This window comes from Mus pahari, chromosome 14, assembly GCF_900095145.1.
Source record: "Mus pahari chromosome 14, PAHARI_EIJ_v1.1, whole genome shotgun sequence".
In the NCBI taxonomy this organism is placed as follows: Eukaryota; Metazoa; Chordata; class Mammalia; order Rodentia; family Muridae; genus Mus; species Mus pahari.
In genome coordinates, this window is record NC_034603.1 from 28,247,682 (window position 1) to 28,269,917 (window position 22,236).

Genomic DNA, 22,236 nt, shown 5'->3' on the forward strand with positions numbered 1-22,236 from the left:
TGAGTTCCAGGACAGCCAGGGCTACACAGAGAAACCCTGTCTCAACCCCCCACCCCACACACAAATTTGTCATCCCAGCTGATTTCTGTAGTTTAGCTCTCAGTATGCTTCATACTAGACCAAGATGGCCCCTGACCCTCACCAGCCCTGTAAGTCACCTCCTCACCTCCTTTGCCACTGGAACCTGCCCTCCTCCTCAGACTGCGGTCCAGGAGCTGGTGTGTCCGGGCAGGACTTGCTCCTGCCATCAGGCGAGCTGTGGCCTCATGTAGGAATACCTGAGAGGCAAGGAGTAGTCGCTGGTTTCAGATAGACTCTTCCCACCCCACCCCACCCCCAGCTTCCTACCCCTCAGGCCCCTCAGTGTGGGAACAGCAATACTCACCCTCCTCATAGCAGGCCGGAAGCTCTGCGCCAGCCGCCGCAGGCTGCTCAGGTCGTGTTGGAAACCGCGCAGCTCCAGAGCAGAGGCCTGGGGTCCATTGCCGGTACCGCGAGCTACCTGGGCTGAAGCCGGTGACTGCCGCCGCTGCCACAGACTGGTGCGGGCCACAAGAAGCAGATCACACAGGAGCAGCTGCATGGCCTGGGATGGCAGGCAGGGCAGAGGGAGGAGTTTCCCTATGAAAATCAACCTTTGCCTAGCTGAGGGCCACCCTGTCTCAAGGCTCGCTCCCCAGAGGCTCGAGCTTTGGTAAGAGCAGGAGGTCCACAGCGCCAGGGCCTGACTCCAGGTTGCACCGCTGAAGCACTGCATCTACCTCACACATGCACTGTGTCACAGGGCCGCTTTCTCTAGGCCTCATGCTACAAGCCTGCAGTCTTCCCAACAATGGCTCCCAACAGGAGCCCTGCCAGTCTGCTCTCCACACCCTTCTTCCTGGTGGTGGCAAAACAGTGAGACCACTCTCCCCAAGACTTAAGCCTTCGTCAGAAACTGAGGTGAGTCCATTTAGCATTGTTTTGTTCTAACTCCAAGAACCTGGGAATGGATAGCTATGACCCTGGCCTAGACAGGAACCCACCCTACCCCTCACCTTGTCAATGGAACTGCCAGTTGATGTAGAGGCTAAGCTGTCCCGAAGGTACCCACTGGCCTTCTCACAGATGGCCAGACTGGCTGGGCTGGATTCCACCTTTCTGTGGTCCAGCAGAGCCCGGGCAGCCTTGAAGGAGTACAGAGCTGCCCTGGGCAGGGGTCTCCTGTTGGGGCCATGGCAGACATAGGAAGTTAGACCAGACTACAGCCCTCCCTGAGATCTCCCGCCACGGTTCTAGACTCCTGGGGAGGACAGCACTGTCCTCCTGGATTTAAGCCAAGTACTGTGGGCCCGAAGCTGGGTGGGAGGGTCCTGGCTGGGGACTCACTCAGTGTCCTGCAGCACCTGGGGGATATGCTCTACCAGTGGGTACAAGCGTTCAGCTGCCTCTTCATCCCGCCTCAGCCAGTGGATCACCACAGCTGTCAGTGAGGCCCACCACTTGGCCACTGGGTCTGTGCCTACAGAAGAGGGAAAGGTGCCTGACGCTCAGCCACACTGTATCTGGGTCTGGCAGGAGTCAGGACGGGGGTCTGGAGCTCACCAGTGGTGGCAGTCATGCTGGAGCTGACAGAGAAACTGCACGCAGGAGCCCCGGCAGCATCAGAACAGCTATTTAGCAACTGCAGATATCCAAGGGCATCTGAGAACTCCCTGAGGCAGGAGAGAGCTGTCAGGACACATAGCAGCCGTCTCGGGTTCTGGGTGACGATGGCTCTCATCAACCGTCCAACTGAGCATAGTCTGATTCTATGATTCTACAAAATACCACCTGTCTGGCTGCGAGACCCAGAGAGACTCTGAGAACAGAGTCTGGCTACTCAAGAGGTTGGACAAGGCTTTGCCAGATGCCCTTAAGTTGTAGGTCTTGCCTGGGAGTGACACAGACAAACTCACCTGTCTCCGTCAGCTGCCCCTGGGCTGGGCTGAGCAATACAGTTCAATGCTCGCTCCAGGAGATGTTCACGGAATAGCCGGGTCACCTGGGCCAGCGGATCCACTGTAAGAAGGTGTGAGCGGGGCAGAGGTTAGGCACCCTCCTCTCTACAGTCCCCTCTCACACCAATGCCTTCATACGCTGGGGCCCCAACCCAGAGCCACTTCCTAGTTCTAAACCCTAGCAGGCACAGTGATGGGTTCCTGCCCTCATAAGCTTGACAGGGGAGGAAAGGGGGTAGGCTGTACACAAGCTACACACAATAGAAAGGAGAGCCTATTTAGTCACATATCCATGGGCCTGACTCTGCTCAGGGACAACAATGGTGTCCCCTAGAGTCACCTCTCACATCCCCCATTGTCTGCTGACCCATACTGCTTCCTGCTTCTGAAGAGCCTTGGCAAAGCCCAGCAAGCCACCTCACAGCCCCAGCTGTGGCCCAAGCCCCAACCCACAGGGCAATACAAGCTGGTGGGTGAGGGCATTCAGAGAGGAGGGGACAGTGTAATGTGACGTAGGGACAGGGATGAGGCAGGAAAAGAACAGAACGAGAGAGCACCTGGGTTTCCAGCCACGCTGTACAGGCTCTCTGGGGGAGCACCGTGCACAGCCCAGTCCCCATCCACGAAGAAACGGTGACCTACAGGATGGCAGAGCCACTGCATGGCAAGAGGCACCGAGCCGCTCTGTGCTAGGCAGGCCTGGCGGGCACTGCTCAGGAAGAAACGCTGTAGGGGAAGGAACAGGACCGTCACACTGGCTCTGAGCTCAAACCCAGCTCTGAGTTGGACCCTACCAGGGCCTACATCCTGTTTAGCCCCTTGCCCTGGAAGTGACGGGTTGAGAGTTGTAAAGAGGCGCCCCCAGCCCTGTCCCCATCAGCCTACTCACTGTCAAGAAGTGCAAGGCTCTTGGGAGGCTGGTTTTGACCCTCAGGGCCGCTGCCACATAGATCTCTGCCAGTGTTGCCATGGATATAGCATCTCCTGCGCACTCAGCCAGGTTGAGGGCACTTAGTGCCAGGTTAGAAGCGGCAAGATGTCCTCCCGTGTACCTGCCTGCAAAGTGGGTGAGGCATGAGGACAGGAGGTGATGGCGTGGTGGGGACCCTCGGAGCCCAGCTCCCAGCCAGCCGTACCCATGGCATGCAGCTGGTGCAGCTTATGGTAGACGACAGCCGCATCCCGGGCACTGGCACGGGCGTCCTTCCTCAGCTCACGGTCCCTCTGCAGGCCCCCGGCCTGGCCTGCCAGCCAGCGGCCCACCCAGAGACGCTGGAGCAGGTGACGGATGAGGTTCCAAAGCAGGCTGCAGGCTAGATCCAGGTTTGAGGTGGGCAGGGGCCGGCCCAGCGCTTGCAGGGCCAGCCACAGCTGTTGAGCAGCCTGGGCGAAATCTCCCTGGAGAGAAGATTCTCAGTAAGAAAAATGGCAGCAGGGTACCCCCTTGTCTGGGCCCCTAGAGTCAGGAGCTCTGAAGGCGGGGGATGGGACAGACTGGACAAAATAAAGGGAGGTGTGGGGAAAATGAAGTGAGCAGAGGCACCCAGCACCTTCCGGGCCTGGGGTCCCCACCCTGCTCCTTCTCCCCACCACTCCTCCTCAGGGCCAGCCCCTTACCCGGGCCAAATCCAGGTCAGCTTGTTTGCGATGTCTCCAGAAGTGTACAGCCGGGCCAGAGTGTGGCCTAGTCACAGGTTCCCCGTAGACAAAGAGAAGAGCCAAGCAGGCCAGCACTAGTAGTCCATTGGCCAGCCAGACTAGGGGTGGCAGCAGCCACTGGGTCCAATTAGAGCCATCTACAGGCAAAGAAAAGGTCTGAGAACCCAGTTCTCAGGAAATCCAAAGTCCCACAGGTCTCTGCCGACACTACCCGGGCTGATCTGACTCACCTCTGCTCTCTGCCTCCAGCATGCTGCGCCCAGAACTACGGTGCGTACCCGTAGCATCAGAGGAAGCGAGGATGCCCCAGCCAAAAAGTGAGGCCAAAGGGTTGCAGGTCAGACACAGAAAGGCCAGTACACATAGGGCCAGGCGGGAGCGGTCCAGCATGCCTCGGCTATGTGAAGGCAGCCGCTGGGCTTTGACCTGGCGGGAAGCACGGGAGGTAAGGCACACAGCTCAGCTAGCCCCAAAGGCAAGGGCTAAAAGGCAGAGGAGACTGCAGGGCTGCTGGGAGAGGGAAGGGGCCACGTTGCAGAGTCCAACCTGGCTATCCTCAAAGGCTGGACTCTCGGGCTCAGAGTCACTGCCACCACTGCTGCTACCTCTGCTGCCAAAGGACAAGGGGCTACTCTGGGAGGGTGAGCCGGCATCTGAGGGTGGAGGGGTCAGTGTCTCCACCACTTCAGGTTTCATGCCCTCCATAGACACATCTGTGCTTCCTCCGCCACCACAAGCCGACACCAGGTCCTTCAGGGATTCTGCAGGTAGAGAGAACGGGGCTGGTGAGAGAGGCCTGGCTGCCAAGCGCCAAGACCTGGATGGTTCTGTTGTGCTCAAAACAGGAGCCAAGGGAGGGTGAGAGCCAGAGGCCAGGCTGGGCAGGGATAGAGAAGCCAGTATCAGGGTGGTGATCTGAATGAGAATGGCTCGCAGAGGATCATGTTTTACTGCTTGGTCTCCATTCCTGTCCCCATCCCTGTTTGGGAAGGATTGGGAGGCGTGGCCTTGCTGGGGGAGGTGTGTCACTGTGGTGGGCTTTGAAGTTTCAAAACCCCACACTATTCTCAGCTAGCTCTTTCCCTTGGCCTTGTGGCTGTCTCAATGTGAGCTCTCTGCTACTGCTCCAGCGCCAAATCCGTCTGCCTGCCGCCACCACCGTGGTCATGGGTTCACCCCTGAAACCGTAAGCCTTTAATAAACCTTGCCTTAGTCACAGTGCCTTCACGGCAATGGATCAGTGACCAGGCCAGCGGGGGAGGGGAAGCTGGGACTCACTGCTTTTGTGTGCACTTCGTAGGGTCAGGTTCTCCTGCTTGAGTTTCTGGTTGCTGTGCTGTAAGAAGCGGATGTAGTCGATGGCCTTGCGCAAGACAGCAGATTTATTCAGCTGTGAGGAGAGGGAGAGGGCTCAGCCAAGTGGGACTGACCACAGGTATGAGAGTAGGGAGAGCTGCTCTGCGTCTCAGCTGCCTCGGGGCCTCTGGACGGTTCCTTCTGCCCACAACTATGCTGCTGTCTCCTGACAGTACCCACTCCGCAGGGCAGAGATAAAAGTCACCCTGTGAATACTCACAACGGTATCTCCCACCTCACATTCCCCTGCACCCTTAGCTCTCTACAGTGAGACCTTCCCTGACCACCCAGCTCACACCCACAACTTTCACTGTCCCTAGTTTCTTCCCTGCACACGGGAGCCACTGGCACACTGACATTTTTTTTTTATCCTATTCAATTCCCACTTTTGTGCTTCACCACCGAGACATCCTCAATGCATAGACCAGCTCTTTCTTTATCCGCCCTTGATAAAATCTAACCCCGGAAACGGGACTGCCCAGACCCATACAAGTTGGCATAAGACTGTGACGAGGACTGACCTAATCCCATCTCCTGCTGGCTGATGCACCCCATTTCTTCCCTCGTCACCCTGGCTTGAGTCTCGCAGGCCTTTGGCCGTACCTTTGCCTCAGTGCCCACCACCAGGTCCTTGAGCTCCACAATCTTGTCATTGATAGAGGACCGGTAGCGCTTCTCAATGGCATTGTGGGCTGTGCGCTTCTCACCACGGCTCTGAGCTGAGCCTAGGGCCTTGCTGCCAGCTGCGAGTCGATGGATGGGCAGTTTGTCTGTGTCCACAACCAGTGGTACTGTGGCCAAGATGGTCCCTCCACTCACCAGGGTCTGCGGGGTCAGATGCATCTCAACAGGTGGACAGACACATGTGCAGCCCCCCACCCCCCATGGTCTCCCTTGTGCCTGAGCCATCTACCTGCAGGGGACCTGCCTGCACGGCTGTGCCAGGAGCCAGGGTGCTGATGCCTGCAGTCTTCACGGTGGCTCCTGCATCTGTCTTCACAGCTGTCAACAGCAGTGAGTCTGCCTTGATGAAGTGTGGCTGCAATACAACCTGAGTGGGAGGGGCCCAGCCATAAGCGGGCAGCATCCAAGCCAGGCATCCCCACCCCCACTTCCTGGTCAGACCCACTCACTGGGACCTGCTGGACCTGTGAGGTCACAGTGTTTGTTCTAGGGGCCGCTGAGGCTGGCAGTGGCTGCTGGGAGGCCAAGCTTTGGACCTGGGTGTGCAAGGCGGGGGTGGGCGAGACTCCTGGTGCAGGGGCCAGTGGCAGGCTAGATGGTGTCTGCTGAGTGTTTCCAGGAAGGGTCCCTGCAGAAACAAAGTTTAAGGTTGCTGGCACAGGCTGCCTTGCCTACCTTTACTTCATAGCAGGACAGACCCTGAGCATGTCACCTTCCAGCTGTACAACTGGGGGGTTGGGGGGGTGCACCAGGCCCAGAACCAAAGGGCATCTCAGGTTGCAGGATGACCACCTGACTTCTGAAGCCGGGAATTCCTCTGTAAGAACACAGCGGCCACTCTTCTGCCTCCTCCATCACTCACTCACCTGAGAAGCCTGAAGGCAGACTCGTGTACCCCAGCACAGAAGCAGAGCTGAGCTGCACGGGTGGTGCGGGGAAGCTCGGAGGCAGGAGGGTCCCCGGTGATGGCTGTGGCGCTGGGGGCTGCAGGATGGTGAGTGGTACTGGCTCCTCTTTGATCCCAGGCCCAGGGGAGAAGGGGGGCACGGACGGGTACATCTTTAAAGCAGCGGGTGCCGATGGTGGAGGGGACACGGGTGCAGGTGTCACCTTTGGTCCTCCCAGGAAGGCTTCCAGAGAGGAGCCCAGAGAAGCAGAAGGGAAGCTCTCAGGAGAGTTGGCAGCAGGGCTGCTGGGGCCCGTGTCTCCTGTCTCACCCCCAGCATAGGGGGCGTCAAACAGGCCAGGGAAGTCACTGTCTTGGTTGTTGATGAGCTGGAGCATGTCTGGGGAAGGAGAGGACGGTGAGTGAGTGACAGCAGGGTACGGAGGCCAGCTCCAGACACAGCCGCTCCTGATGTGTGCAGGTGACAGTCCTGGGCACACCCAGAAAGGCCTGTCCTGCTGGGATCCTGACATACTCATCTCTAGCCTGCGCTTCATGCTGTGGCTGGCTGAAGCTGCCTTCTTCAACACTCTTGCCTCTCACCAACATCTCCTAACATCCCCAGCATAGCACTCAGCAGGGCCACATTTGTGTGTTCACTCATTCACTACTCAGCATGTACCAGGTGCCTACACCAGGCGAGGCGGTCTTCCTGGGCCCCCTTCTCCTCAAGGCTTGGACTCAAAGAACAGAACAGACAAAAACCTTGCTATGCTATGCTATGCTATGCTATACTATGCTATGCTATGCTATGCTATGCTATGCCATGCTATGCTATGCCATGCCTAGCAATGCTGCGGTCTCGGCTACCAGGGAGACTATCCCCAAGAATCCAAGTCCAGCCAGATGGCTGGTGATGCACAACTTTAATCCCAGTACTTGGGAGGCAGAGGCAAGTGGATCTCTGTAAGTTCAAGGCCAGTCTGGTCTATACAGTGAGTTCCAGGACAGCCAGGGCTACAGAGTGAGACCCTTTCAAAAAAAAAAAAACAAACAAAAACAAAACAAAAGAAGAATAAGCGTCCAGCTGAGCAGTCTGATTGGACCTTCCCTCACAAGGAATGAAAATTCAAATCCCACCTGAGACCCAGGAGCTTCCCTGAGAACGCTGAATGGCCCCTCTCTTAGTGTGTTTTATTTCCGTGGGTTGGTGTTTTTTGTGTGAGCCAGAGTGGAGCAGAGAATTGCACATGATAAGCACATACCCCACCACTGAACTCTACCTTGGCCTGTCCCGTTTGTTTAATGTGAACACACGTGTCCATACGTATGCAGTACTTCCCCAACCCACCCCCTCAAGACCCTGGAGACTGACGGACAACCTGGGGAAATGCATGCACTATAAGTGAGTCCCAACACACCTGGAATTTTTACTTGGATTTTAGGGGTCAAATTCAGGTCTTTACCAAATGAGCAACCTCCATTCCTGGGCTGGATCCTGCCATGGACAGAGGGAACCTTTAACTCCACCGTCCTGAGGTGTCCGCTGCTCAGCCCTACAACCATGCAGGTACCCTCTGCACTGCGTGGTGAACTCCGAGCGCTTGCTCAAAGGCAGGAGGCCATCCGAGACACCTCTCCCACCCTTGCTGTTCCCTCTCCGCCCGGATGGCTTGTTAAAAGAACACATGCTCCATCTACGACATGGACAGCCCTGCTCTGCCCCAGTTGAGCCTCCATTTCTCAATCTGTAAAACAAGGGCATGCCTCACACACTCAGGAGGTCCAGTTCTCAGTAGAGGAACAGGTCCTAACAGGCAGTAGGGCAGAGGGGACACAGAACAAAGGAGCCTTTACACTGGAGCAGCATCTGTGCCCACGGACACTCCGGGACTCTGCCTTTAGGGGTGTGTGTACAGGCTCCCCTGTACACAGAACTCAACAGAAACTCGGAGACTCGCTGGGTTCCAGTGATGTCACCCACCCACTCGGTTACAAGGGAAGAGGGAGCTACGGAGAGACAGGGTCGTTCTGCAGACATGGCAGACATCCACGGCAGGCAAGGGTCCTTATCCATCCTGGACAGACTCAAAAAGTGAGTAAGGTCCATGCCAGCAGATCGGGTCTGGCCAAGCAGCAAGCCCACTCTGAGGCCACCATACAGACTGAGCCCGCTTAGGCCAAACAGATTCCCTGTTGTACAAGTGAAGTGACCGAGATGGCCTAGTCTCACTGAGTCCAAATCTCCCTGACAGTGTTATGAGAGCTAGCCAGTACCCCTACTCAGACCACCGTCTCAACCCAGGCGCACTCGCCTGCTCTGGAGGCACGAAAGGACACTGGTGGTGAGGGCCACAGGCACACAGATAGCACACAACAGACTTCATACCCAGGTCTACAAACAGGCTGAGCTACTGTTGCGGCACCTTTTCTTGTTCCACCAAAAAGCCAGGGGCAAAGCCGCCATCGCTAACCCACTCCTCAGCAGAGCACACACCCAGGCTTGGAGCAGAACCAGCAGCTGGCCAAGTAGCCAACCCATGTGTCTATGTGTTCTAGGCATGGAGCCAAGGCCCCGGGTCTGGTCATTCTGGCTTTGGTGTCCCCTCTGGAAAAGCTCTTATCCTGGCTCCTTCCTCCTCACAGGGACTGAACCGTCCTCCCTGGCGCCATCCCAGCTCCAGGCCCTCTACCCCAGCTGGCAGTCAGCAGCCTGGCTGACTCAGTCCAGGGCCCTCTCACCTACTCATGGAGGCCACCTTTTGGGTCAAAGGGCTCTATAGCATACAGTGAGCATAACACCAGGGGGCCCACAGTGCTCTCACACACACACACCCTCCACACCACCACTTGCACTGGAGGCCACCTGCCTCCTCTCCCTGGGCCTCAGTTTCCTCCTCTGCAAAAAAGAGAGGATTAAAACTAAACCATTTGTTCGACACCCCTGCGTGAGGCTTTGCCCACCAGAGCAGGGTATCAGTGCTGCCCATTGACGGATGTTTGGGCAAGTGGCGCATCACTGCAGGGGAGGGACTGCCCTATGGCTGCGAACAGAACAAACAGGGTGGCAGGCTCCGTCTTGTGGATGCCCGCAGACTCTCCAGATGTATGCAGGTCATAAACAGTACTTTTAATCATAGGACCTTCCATCTCTCATGCCCACTCACCATTAGCCATTTGCCAAATGGGGAAACTAGGGTCAAGAAAGAAAAACAGATAGGCTGGAAAGCCTGCCTTCTGCTGGAGGGTCCAAAATGCCCAATTTAGGGTCCCCAAATGGGTCAGACTCCAGGATAGACAGGACAGTGGCCTTCTTGTTTCTTTCTCCAGACCCTGCCCAGAGGAAAAGCAGAGGATGTGGAGAAAGTTGTCTAAGTTGCAAGTTGCAAGGTGTCAGTCCCTAAGCAGGATAACTTAACTAAATAGACCCATCAATTTCCAGCCCAAGGTGGGGAAGGGCCGTCCTGCATTCTCTGTTAGAACACCGTACTGCGATCCGCTGCAGAGACCCTGGCAAAGTAATAGAGTGCAGGGTCCTCCCCAAAGTACCTTCAAATGTGCAATCCATTGCTCCGTAGTCCGCGCCCCGCCCCTAGGGCGTGCAGACGCTACCCCGACAGCTTCCGCGCCGATTTCACCTGTCAGGCCCCGCGAGGCTTTAAAGCCCGCCGAGCGCCTCGGTATCCCGCCCCTCGGGTGAGCGCACATGGCCAATCAGCAGCCGCGCCGCGCCCCATTAGGGCCCCGCCCACCCCCGACGGCGGCAGCTCGGGTTTCTCCCGGTGCTCTGAATGGGGCCGGGGTTACTAGCGGGCGTCCGCTTTTAACCGCATCTGCGCCAGCGCGCGCTGGGGTTACTGGCGGTCACTGTCGTCCCAGCCCCTGCCGCACAGGCAACCATCCCCGAGAAGAGCCTGGGTCCGGAATCCGGACAGCGTCTGGCTCTGATCCCGGAAGCTCTGTGTTCCCACCGCTGGTTCTTTCGCACACACCCAGAACTAGCCTGGACCATTTTCGCCTCAGTTTACCCACTCCTGGCCCTTCGCATTGAATGGCAGCAGCAAGAGATGATATGCCTACAGTCTGAGGACGGCCAATAGCTGCCTTTAGATAGTGGCAGCTGGTGGTGCAGGGACATCTAGCTAGCAGAGCGCCCCAGGATGAGAACACTTGTTTCAAGGAGGGGAGCTGATGGTGCAGTTCTAGATCACTCATGAAACTGCCTTCAGGAGTGAGCTAGGGAAATCCTTCCTCAAATCACACGCCCCGCATATCCTGGTCTCAGCTCTGATGCCCCTAGGCTGGGTCAGTGTCTTCCCTCAAGGTATCACGGCCCCCAGCAGTCAACAAGTGAAGCCTGACTCGATTCTCCTATAGCACTCTGTGAAGGCCCGACAGGAACCAGCCTCTGGGACAGAAGGGAAAGGCAGTGGATATTAAGGGTATGCCAAGTCTGTCCCTGTCCCTTGCTGGCAAAGGTGAAAGCTCTTCCATACCCGTGCATACTCGCGCACGTGCACACACATACCCCCCCCCCGCCATCACCATCACCATCACCACGCAGCGATGGCCAGCAACCTAGCTTCTGTGGCAGTGGCCCACCAAGGTCTGGCAGCCTAGTTGGCAGACCAAGTTGCCTTATGTGTGTCAGGGGCTTGTGGCCCATCTCTCTTTTCAGAGTCTTGGCTGGGAAACAGACACGTACGTGTTCCTGACATCCCCCTGACCCCCTTTCTAGGTAGGTCCTTTCACATCCTCACAGGAGGTTCCAAAGGAAACGTCTTTTTTGACACCATTCTGTCCAGCCTGCAAGTGCTCGTGACTCCCCAAACAAACCATGCACAGCCCCTGGGAAAGCCTCTGACTTCACCCAACTGAAGGCAGGGAAGAGTCCTGACCCTAGAAGACACTTAGGGCTGGAGTCCAGACATGAGGCTCCCCAATGCTGACCCTACTCTGGTCCTTCTGATTTCTGAGTCCCGAATACAGAAAGACTTGCAGGCAGGAAGGCTCACTGAACAAACACTCCATACAGGCGGTGTCACGCCTCCCCACCCCTGTCCATATCTGGACACTGGACAAGTGTGACCCAAGCATGTGGGCCCGCTTGTGAGTTCAACAGCCTTGGTCAAGCACTGGACCAGGGGCAGGCCTGACGCCTAGCAGCATGTGTGTCCGACCCCGACCCCTACTCTGCCTGACTTCCCCGCTCACAACCTTCTGAGCCGGGTCGTTAGCCCATGTCTGTAGATGCTGGTGGCCCAGGGGGAAGACTTGAGGGGAAACAGGAACTCAAAGCCAGCTTTGCAAGCGCCTTGAGAATACGCCTTACCAAGGATCGGTGGCCCTGTGCTGCGGCCTTTCTCTTTTTTAATACTACCAGCTATGCATCAGGAGCTAGCCCGATGCCCCCAGGTCCAGATTCTACCCCTCCCCAGAGGTGGTGATTCCAGAACAAGTTTATAAAGCACCTACCCACTCAAAAAGGTTTCATTCAGCAAAGGTGTTTCCTCTCAACAGTCAATGAAATTGGCTAGAACTGCAAACTAGACCCTGAGCTGTAGGACTGAAGTCAGCCCTGGGCATCTATCTGGCAGGTTTTAAAGGGAATGAGCAGGACCACACAAGAACTGAGGTGAGACATCAGCCAGCACACTACACATCTAATGTGAGTGTTCCTTGCTGCACCCTAGGAAGGACTAGGACTCTGGTAGGTCCTGCAGTCTGGAAAGGGTCACCACGGTAACCAAGCTACAGCCATCACAGCTGAATACTGACTTCCCACCACAGTGCACAGCCTTCCAGTTCCCATAAGTGATCTGAAGCAAAAGGACAAAAGGGGACCCGGGCGCAAGCCTCCTGGGTCAGCTCCTCCCCTCCTCTACTCCCCTCTCAAGCCCTGATCCTATCTGGCTTCAACAGGAAACCCGAAGCCCCAGCTGCCCCTCCCCATCAGTATCAAAGGACCATGCTAGGTTAAAGTCACTTGCCAGGGTTCATTTAGACAGCAGGAAACCCAGCCCCTGGGGGATACTTCCACTCCACCAAGGAACCAGCTGCACCATGTTCGGGTGGCTGTGGGGGAGGGGTGTGAGACAAGTGGGGAAGGTGAGAGGCTGGGCAAGCAAAGACAGGTGGGTATCAGGGCTGCCTGGGGAGGTGACACTTGAGTGTAGTCTGAATAAATAGGGCCACAGGGGAAGGAAAACCTCTCTGGGCAGAAGAAAAGGCAAGGGCAAAGAAGGAGCGTGTACGAGCTAGGTGTGAGAACAGAGGCAGAAACAGTGGCTTGGGTAAGGACAGGGCATGCTGGGATCCCAGTGCACCTACAGGATTTCCAACCTATCCCATGCCCTGAAGGAGCGCAGGAAAGAGAAGGGGAGCAGGCTGCATAGACAAATGGCACCACCTCCCGCAGAGGACACTGGACAGTGACCCCTGCTTGGGGACTCATAGGCTAGAGGTCTGGGCTGGGGCTCACTGTTCTTCCAGGTATGCAGCCTGCCCTGCTGCTCCAGGGCCCTTACTCCTCAGAAGTCCCTGGCAGGCGCTCTGGTCCTTGGCTGTCGTATGGGTGCCAGGGCACGGGGTATAGACTGCCTTTTGTGCACTCAAAGGCCCTGCTCCAGGGCATTAAAAGAATGTGGTTCTTCCTGGAAGGGGATAGGCCACACGCAGGCTGATGAAACAGTCACGCTTGCGCTCAGGACCTCTTCCCAGTGAGGACACCAAGGTCCAGAGAAGGATCAAGAGCCCTCAGTGGCCTCAGGAAGAACCTGAGACCCCGGCTCAGCTCTGCTGACCCACGGTGCCTAGACAGTCACGGCCTGAGGTGAGCCCTGGGCCAAGCAGCCTTTATCACCTTCGCATGTGCAGAGAGACGGCGCAGGGTGCTGCGGCAGGCCTCGGCAAAGGCATCTGGGCCTCAATCACTTACACAGCAAGCGGTATGCAGAGGGGCTGGAAGGACGGCTCCATTAGTGGGGTGCTTGCTGTGCAGGCAGAGGGAGGGACCTGAGTTTAACCCCTACAAAAAGCCAGGTATGGAAAAAGAAAAAAGCAAAAAATAAATTAAAACAGCAGGGGGAGGTGGGATGGGGGGAGCCAGGTATGACAGCTGATGCTTACAATCCCAGGACTGAGGAGCTAAACAAGGGCACTCCTTGTTTGATGGCCAAACAGCCTTTGTAGTCAATTTGTGAGCTGCAAGTTCAGTTTAAAAAAAAAAAAAAACAAAACTGCTTTTAAAATTATGTGGAAGGGCTGGAGAGATGGCTCAGAGGTTAAGAGCACTCGTTCTGGCGGAGGACCGGGATTCAGTTCCCAGCACCACATGGTGGCTCACAACCACCCCTAACTCCAGTCCCAGGGCATCCGATTCCTTCTTCTGACCTCAAGAGGCACTGCGCACACATGGTGCACATACATACAGGCAAAACATACATAGCTAATAAAAGAGATCTAAAAGTATGTTGCTTTGTATTTTCAGAACTTGCTCTATGGACCAGGCTGGCCTTTAATCCCAAGCACTGGTATTAAAGATGTGTGCCACCACCTCCTGGTCATTAAAAAAAAAAAAATATTTAAAATATATTTTTTACCAGCACTTGGGAGGCAGAGGCAGACAGATTTCTGAGTTCCAGGCCAGCCTGGTCTACAGAGTGAGTTCTAGGACAGCCAGGGCTACACAGAGAAACCCTGTCTCAAACAAAACCAAACCAACCAAACAACAACAACAAAATATATAAATATATAATTAACATATACATTTAAGTTATGTGGAGAAGCAAAGACACTAAACATCTACCTCAGAACCTATACATCTGCATATATACACGTTTATACACCCACACACGTATATAGCCATAAACAGATGCACACAAAAAGAACTCAGTGGGATTTGTGATGGGGCCATGTAGTTGCCACGCTTTGGTGCCACACACATACCACCTGCCGCTGGTCTTTAGCCTTTACATTCACACCCTGCCTCGCTTGCCCTGCCTGATTTCTGAAAGTATCCCAGCATTCCTGTCATCCTGCCATCCCCTGGGCTGACGGTGCCAGGAACGTCCTTCTCACTCTCAATTCTGCCCACTTGGAAAACACCCATTCTCTCCTCGAACTTGCTCTGCTGTTAACCCAGACTGTCTCCACTGTCTGGGCGTCATTGTCCATGGAGAAGCCTAAACTGCAGGCCCTGCTCTCCCTGGGGTAGGGCAGCCTCAGCAGGCTCCTGTTGGTTTTCCTTTGAAACCTGGTCTTTTTTTTTTTTTTTTTTTTTGGTTTTTCGAGACAGGGTTTCTCTGAGTAGCCCTGGCTGTCCTAGAACTCACTCTGTAGACCAGGCTGGCCTCGAACTCAGAAATCTGCCTGCCTCTGCCTCCCGAGTGCTGGGATTAAAGGCATGTGCCACCACTGCCCGGCGACTTTGAATTCTTGACCCCTGCCTCTACCTCCTGAGTGCTAGGATGACAGATGTGTGCCACCATGCAGGCAATTTCCACTGTCTCTTAGGATACTTACGTCCTGGTCACCTAAGCTTACCCCAGAGCTATAGGTCTGACATGTGGCCCTGATAGAATAAGACCCTAGTTAGTACAGACTGCACCAAGTTTGCCTGAACTGGGGCCAGGACATGTTGGTCATTCTGGAGGCAAAAACAGCCCATGTGTCCCGTGCAGGAGCTCGACTGAAATGCTGTGCCTTTCTTCATTTAAGTCCACAGAATCCTCTCGTCAGGGCTACATTAGCCTGCAGGGAAGTGGTGCTGCCCTGCGGCACCTCAGGCGACTCTGGTCAGGTAAAGGTCCACTTCCCCAGCATCACCAGCATACTTCTTCACTAACGTATTTACAGCAGCTTGATGGGGCCAGAACTGTGCGCTCCTGGGAGCTTTAAGGGACTTGCTCTATGTGTCCAAGGCTGCCCTGTCCCTCCCTGTGCAGGAAGCTGCCCTAAGAAGGAGACGGAACTGCAGACTCTGGTCCTGCCCTCCCTCAGGTGGGCACAACATCATCTGGCTCCTCCACCACTTCCTGAGGACAGTCTCCAAGGCTATGGCGCTTACATGACAAAAGGACGGTGAGAGAGGCCAGGACAGAGGCCATTCAGAGGCTATGGCTGAAGTTTCTTCTAACCTTAGGTGATGCTAAGGATGGGCCTTGCTCTTCAAAGCAGGGTGGGAGCCCCTTACTGGCCCATCTCTCATGTAAAAAGGACAGAACCATTACACAGTACACAGTACTCAGGATTTGGAACCACAGCCTAGAACATTCTGGAAACTTCCTGTACAGGCTCCTTGGATAGGGACTGCCAACACGGGCTGAGCAAAACACAACAGGTTCGGCTGCTGGTTACACGTTCTGAACAATGTGAGAATAACCCTGTAGGCACTGTGTCAGAATGCCTGAGAGCCCCCGACAAGCTCTGCTGGGCCCCACGTGATCCAAAGAATGAGTTCTAGTATTGTATCTATTACAGTGATAAGAACCAAATACCAGAGTGGTTGGGCCACTCTTGGGTTTCCCTTCCAGCTGCAGGGAGCTTGTGGGATGGAACCTGGTTTGGGCAACCTGGTGCAAGGTTTCCCGGGAAGTGGCTGGGGATGGAGGGAGAGTGTCTGGTAAGGGGACAATGGTCAGAATAGATTTCTCCAAGGCCATAAATTCTCCTCAGCCCTACTCCAACCCCGCAAAGCCCCAGATGGCCTAGCTGGACACCAGGGCAGGCTCTGAGCTCCTCTAACTGGGAGAGCCCCACCTTGTGAAACACTGGGTTGTGGGTTTCACTTGCTGTATGGCCCAATCAGTCTCCAAGCTTGGAATTCTACATCAGGCTGGGCACAGCTCAGTGATGTATGAACCTCTGGGATCCATCCCTAGCATCGAAAAATAAAGTTATTTAAAGTCAGAATTTGAACGGCATCTATCTCCTCAGGCACGTAGGCAACAGGAGAAAGCCACTCTCCAGCCAGTAGAGTGCCTAACCTTGGCCAATCACAATCAGGCAGAGGCTAGGTCCTAAGTTTCCACCAGTCAGTGACCCCTGTTTGGAGCTGACCAGGTCATTCGGGAAGCTGTGTCCAGCTACCTAATATAGGAAAGAGGTGATGTCCAGCCACCGCCTCCTGGACCCACACCTAGCACCTTTCTCCCTCCCCTCAGAGGCATCACACAGCTGCTACCTCTTCCCCTAACCCCACCACATCCCAAGGGAACCCTCAAGCCTGTATTTCAGAGAGGGTGAGGTAATTTCCCTAAGAGCAACAGTGCAACGGAGAGCTCTCTGCTGCCCATTAGGCAGGCTGGACATGAAGACCCCATGTCTCTCAGTGTGCTCTCAGGCTTTATCCCTGAGGGGCTCTGGACATGGGGACCAAGCAAGAAGGGGTACTTGACTGTGCTGTCTAGTTTTATGTCAACTTGACCCAAGCTAGAGTCATCAGAGAGGAGGGAACCTCAGTTGAGAAAATGCCTCCTTAGATGGGGCTGTAGGTGAGCCTGTACAGCATTTGCTGAATTAGTGATTGATGTGAGGGAGGGTCCAGCCTGTTGTGGGTGGTGCTATCCCTGGGCTGACAGTCCTGGGTTCTATAAGAAAGNAGGCTGAGCAAGCCAGGGGAAGCATGCCAGTAAGCAACACCCTTCTGTGGCCTCTGCATCAGCTCCTGCCTCCAGAATCCTGCCCTGCTTGAGTTCCTGTCCTAACTTCCTTCAGTGATGAGCTACAATGCAGAAATGTAGGCCAAAGAAGCCCTTTGCTCTCTAAGTTGCTTTGGTTATGGTGATGACAACCCTGACTGACACCTACCTTGGGCTATACCCAAGGAGGGTTCGGTGGGTGGACACTGTTGAAGGCAGTGGCAAGGTCTTAAATGCCGTGCTGACACAAGGGTCCTTTACTCTGGAAGCACTGGGGATTAGTGGAATTCTCACTCAGGTGCTGTTTGCTAAGGAGTGCTTGTGCCCTACAGAATGCTGTCCCAGACTGCAACAAAGCAAGCTGAAAAGCAGTAATAGGTAGGTCTATAAAGATAGCAACGGCTTCTCTTGGCAGGAGGGGCAGGGTTCCAGAACCTTTGACCAGAGATTCTAACCTCTGTGTCCTCTCGCTGCGTGGAATCTTGGGAGGTCAGAGTGTACAGGAGGCAGAAGGTGTACTCCTGGGTGGGTGTGTGGGGCTAGGGCTACAGATGCGACTTTCCAAAGGTTGTCACTATGCTGGCGTTAGGACCTGGCAGTGACACAGCTGTTTGGGAGTCTGCACCACCCCACTGAATGCTCGGTCACCGGGAGGTGGCACTACTTGAGAGGGACTGGGGGTGTGGCTTTGTTGGAAGAAGTGTGTGGGTCACTGGGAGTGGGCCCTAGGGTTTCAAAAGCTCGAGCCAAGCCCAGTGTCTCTCTCTTTCTCCGCCTACAGATCTGGATGTAGAACTCTCAGCCACTTCTCCAGCACCATGTCTGCCTGTGTGCTGCCATGCATTCCAGCCATGATGACAATGGACTAAACCTCTGAAATTGTAAGCCAGCCCCAGTTAAAAGCTTTCCTTTAGAAGAGTTGCTATAGTCATGATGTCTCTTCACAGCAACAGAACACTGATTAAGACACCAATAAATTCGCTGGTTCATGAAGCTCAACTTGAATGGAATTGTTTCTTCACTCTGTAACAGCGCCCTATCAGATTGGTAGACACCTCTCCCTGGGGAGAGTCACACAATACTGGAACACAAACAGATACTGTGTAAGACCAGGACAGAGAAGGGGAAATGGAACTCAGGAGAGCTTCCTAGTAAACCATGACGGTCCTATGCGTACATCTTGGGCCAACAGACTGTTGGGGAGCAGGCTGTTACAGGCCTTGGGCTCCCAGGGCTCCTAGAGTGACCAGCCAGTCTCAGAGCACCACTATCTCCATTCGCCTTCCCTGCCCTCAGTGCACAGTGGTCCCCATCACAGGCTCCTTTGCCAGCCTCCAGTGACCGGACACCAGGAGCAAGGAGAAGACAGCTCCTCTGGAGCTCCTCTAAGGTCCCAGCCAGCATCAGGACTTGATGCTCTGGGCACGGCATCATCTTCAGATAGAAAGGTGGCAAGCTCATAGAAGAGTCATACGACAGAGGGGGAGAGAAGCAGGCTGGAGATGGCCAGTGGGGCTGGCTCTCCTTGCCACTTTTCCAGTCTCATGACCAATGTCACTCTGGCCTGAAGGGGACAGCTATATGGCTCCCCAGCCCCTGCCTCAATCTGACCTCTTTGTCCAGCCTTGGGAGCCAGGGGTCCAAGGTCTTGAGCCAACAGCCTGGGTTTGAGTTCTGTCTTGCTGTGGCTGCAAGACTTGGACATGTCATTTACCCTCTGTTTTTGGTCTCTTACCTGTAAGATAAAAAGTTAAGTCTTCTAGCTGGGGCTGTCAGAAGGATTCACTGCGATTCTCAACCTAACACCAAGTAGTCGGTTAAGTGTAGGCTATCCAGGCTGGGATGGATGGACACCAAACACTGAGAGGGAACGTCTAACAATGCAAACACTGTATGTACTCGCCTCCTCCCATTGCCCCTAAGCATGCCTGGGTCTCAGGTCAGCCAAGCGATCTCTAAGCTTTCAGTCCTCTTAGGTGACTAGCAGGTTTTGTTCTGTTTTGTTTTGTTTTTTCGAGACAGGGTTTCTCTGTGTAGCCCTGGCTGGCCTCGAACTCAGAAATCTGCCTGCCTCTGCTAGGATTAAAGGCGTGCACCACCACTGCCCGGCAGGTGACTAGCAGTAACTCCAAGCCTACTAGCTTTGATGGTACATTTGGGTTTCTGATGAGGATGTAGGTACAGCAGTCCAGGGCTGTGTTGGGCATAACAAACAGCTTAAGTGTCTATCAACAGAGCATCGGGGGCACAATCTACTGTAATCTCACTGGCCCCATTGTAGACAATACACAGTCATGGTTGTCTGGGGTGGAGGAGGATGTGGAGCAGCCTTAAACCCGCAAGAGAGATACAATGTTTTGAAAGTGCTAAGAGCCACCAGAGATCGTTGAGCAGTCCACCTAACATGGGCACCTATCTTATAGTAATGAAGATTTGATGGAGTTTTTTTTCTTCTCCAGATCCGCCCCACTCCTTCCCTCCGCCCAATCGGTAGTTGTTGTTGAAGTTGGAGATGAATCATGCTGAGCGAGTTCAAGTGATGTTTTAAAGGATCTAAGTCGCATGGGGTGTGGCTCAGCGCAGAAAGCTGTTAATATGTCCTAGGATCCGAGTTACTGCCCCAGAATCACAAAATTTGAAAAATATTCTAGAGAGCACCTCTAGAAAGCACCTCTTCTATCAGATTTCCAGCGTGACCCACACCAATTCCTCAAACTCAGGTCGCGCCTCAAGGGCCTTTGCCTCTTCCTTGCCCTCCGCCTAAAAAGTATCTTTCCTTTCCGGTGAGGGGGGCTGCTCCTTAGCCCTAGTGCACTCAAAGAGATCTCCCTGACCTCTATCCAAAATAGCCAGATGCTTGCAAGCCAAGGTAAATGCAAATATCCGTTCGTGGACTTTCTTGGGGATTTTGGTGCACTCAAGAAATGAGAAACCCCGGGTCGGCCTGTGAACTGTACACAGGACCAGGCTTGAAGTTCAGTGGATACTCAGCGTGTCTAGAAACCTAGTCCACTGCGGTCCCGAAAGCTCAACCCTAGATCCCAGGCGCTAAACCTCGCAGTGCGCACGCGCAGAAGTTCCCGGCCGAGCGCCCTTCGCCGGACGTGCGACCCTGCACAGGCCGCGCCGGAGCCCCGGGACACGCACCTTCGATGTCGTTCAAAACCGCCGCGTCCAGTTCGCACATCTCGGCCAGTTCCTGTTCCAGAGCCGCCTCACCGAAGGGCAGCTCGTCCATGGCGCCGGCGCCCACCCGGCTTCGGACGAGGCCCACGTTAAGGAAAAGTTCCTCGGAAACTGGGTTCCGCGGGCGGAGCCACCTGAGCGGAGGGGCGGGGTTTCCCGCCAAGTCCCGCCCACCAGCCAGCATCCTGACAGCTCGCCTAGCGGGTTCAGACTGCCTGCCTGAGCCTGGTTTCTAGCAATCTCCTGAGGGTGCCCAGGCACTGGGCCTTGGCTTCTTCTATACCAGGCCAAGGGGCCGAATGGAAGCCACAGGACTAGACCCAGCCCAGACATCGTTAGACTAAAGGGCCAGGGATGGCGGGCCCAGCGTGAGGATGGGCGCAGAAAACAGAAAACTCACTTCCTAGCCTTGTTCTTTAGAACCAGACAGACCTGAGTCTGAAATACAGCAGATACAGGCCCGCGGTGTGGCCCGACCACTATGTGCCTCTGTTTTCCTCATCTTTAGCCAGGGTTCAGTTATCTATGAGCCAGCTGAGAGGTTAGAGAAGCATGGCCCATAAGACCTGTCCACCCTCGCAGCTTAGGAGTCTAGAAGTGGGCCTCCAGAGAAGAGTTCCCAGGCAGAACCTGCAGGAGGAGGGGGTGGCTGGAACTTCTGATCCTGTCTTAATCCTATCAGTCCTACCATTGGGGCAGAGAGGGCCTGAAGGGCCAGTGGGCTTGCACGACTCCTATAGAATGACTTGTGTCTCCAAAAAGATCTAAGAAAAGTGTGAATCCCAAAGTCAAGAAGGGATTCTGCGAGCTGGGCATGGTGGCACATGCTGTTAATCCCAGCACTTGGGAGGCAGAGGCAGGTGAATTTCTGAGTTCGAGGCCAGCCTGGTCTACAGAGTGAGTTTCAGGACAGCCAGGGCTACACAGAGAAACCCTGTCTCAAAAATGTAAGAGGCCCCGAGGTCCTGAGCCCAGCTGCTGGGTCATTTGTGACCTGGGGCCAGGCCAGGTGCCTGAATGAAGACTGAAAAGTGAACCCTGGGCCCTGTGACTTAGGAATAGGTAAAGCAAGGGAGAGAGGAGAGGTTCCTCAGCATGGATTGAATAGACCATTCTGGCCCACAGGTGATGCAGTGGGGAGGCAACAGCAGAAACTAACCAGGGAGGGCCAGGGTCCCAGGCCGCCCAGAAGCTGCCTTGCTCACATTGCAGATACACAGGCTGCTGGCTGCTCTCACCTCCCAACCAGGAGCATTAGCTGTCTTTGGGGCAAGGAGGGTGTGCCTGGGCTTCACCAGGACACATTTTGTTCCTTTCTCAGAGTAGCTGCTAGAAAATTACACAGAATAGGGTGCACAGGAGTTGCCGGGGCTATACATCGCACACAGAGCCCTTGCTTTGGGGTTACCCTGCCATGTCCCACCATCAGAAGACACCGGGTTTCCTGAAAACGCAAACAGCCTGTCCCAGCCAGAAGAATTCTGAGGTCAGCTGAACCAGCACGACACCAGCCTGTGTAGCCCAGATCACTGGTTTTCCCCAGTCTGCTTACTGGAGCTGTCTCTGCAGGAAAGGGCAAGGTGTTTGGGGTCATCGCAACAGATCTGCCTCATTCTGGAGCTCCAACCAGACCTCCAAACAAAGCTCTCTGGACTGCCTTGCTGGGCTCTTAGGTGCTCAGCACACAAGCTGGTCTGGGGAGCCTGGGAAGGGCGGGGTCTCAGCCTGACCCACAGTTACCTGTGTCAGCAGGTTCAGCATTGTGCAGTCATGGGGCATGCTTGTGACATGCCAAATACTTTTTTTTTTTTTTAATTGTATTAACTCGTTCAGTCTTTCCAAAAAG

The 22,236-nt window shown here is 54.9% G+C and overlaps 1 protein-coding gene across 4 annotated transcripts in view; it reads right to left on the bottom strand.

The window, feature by feature from the left end:
- Srebf1 (sterol regulatory element binding transcription factor 1) overlaps window positions 1–20,520 on the bottom strand; it is a 21,860-nt gene extending 1,340 nt beyond the window's left edge. Inside the window, exons 1-19 of one of the 4 annotated variants that reach the window (XM_029545707.1) lie at window positions 10,114–10,187; window positions 7,986–8,062; window positions 6,545–6,964; window positions 6,128–6,306; window positions 5,908–6,045; window positions 5,598–5,819; window positions 4,917–5,028; window positions 4,185–4,399; window positions 3,869–4,064; window positions 3,597–3,775; window positions 3,116–3,377; window positions 2,869–3,035; window positions 2,537–2,705; window positions 1,938–2,040; window positions 1,585–1,694; window positions 1,369–1,501; window positions 1,038–1,203; window positions 386–586; window positions 167–278 (exon numbers count right to left, since the gene is read on the bottom strand). In XM_029545707.1, coding sequence (XP_029401567.1) covers window positions 167–278; window positions 386–586; window positions 1,038–1,203; window positions 1,369–1,501; window positions 1,585–1,694; window positions 1,938–2,040; window positions 2,537–2,705; window positions 2,869–3,035; window positions 3,116–3,377; window positions 3,597–3,775; window positions 3,869–4,064; window positions 4,185–4,399; window positions 4,917–5,028; window positions 5,598–5,819; window positions 5,908–6,045; window positions 6,128–6,306; window positions 6,545–6,962 — 3,082 coding nt within the window. In that variant the 5' untranslated portion in view covers window positions 6,963–6,964; window positions 7,986–8,062; window positions 10,114–10,187. Of the gene's footprint in view, window positions 1–166; window positions 279–385; window positions 587–1,037; window positions 1,204–1,368; window positions 1,502–1,584; window positions 1,695–1,937; window positions 2,041–2,536; window positions 2,706–2,868; window positions 3,036–3,115; window positions 3,378–3,596; window positions 3,776–3,868; window positions 4,065–4,184; window positions 4,400–4,916; window positions 5,029–5,597; window positions 5,820–5,907; window positions 6,046–6,127; window positions 6,307–6,544; window positions 6,965–7,985; window positions 8,063–10,113; window positions 10,247–20,351 lie in introns of those variants that run through there. The other 3 variants (XM_021212564.1, XM_021212563.1, XM_021212565.2) reach the window with 3 other exon arrangements.
- Window positions 20,521–22,236: the final 1,716 nt, after the last annotated feature.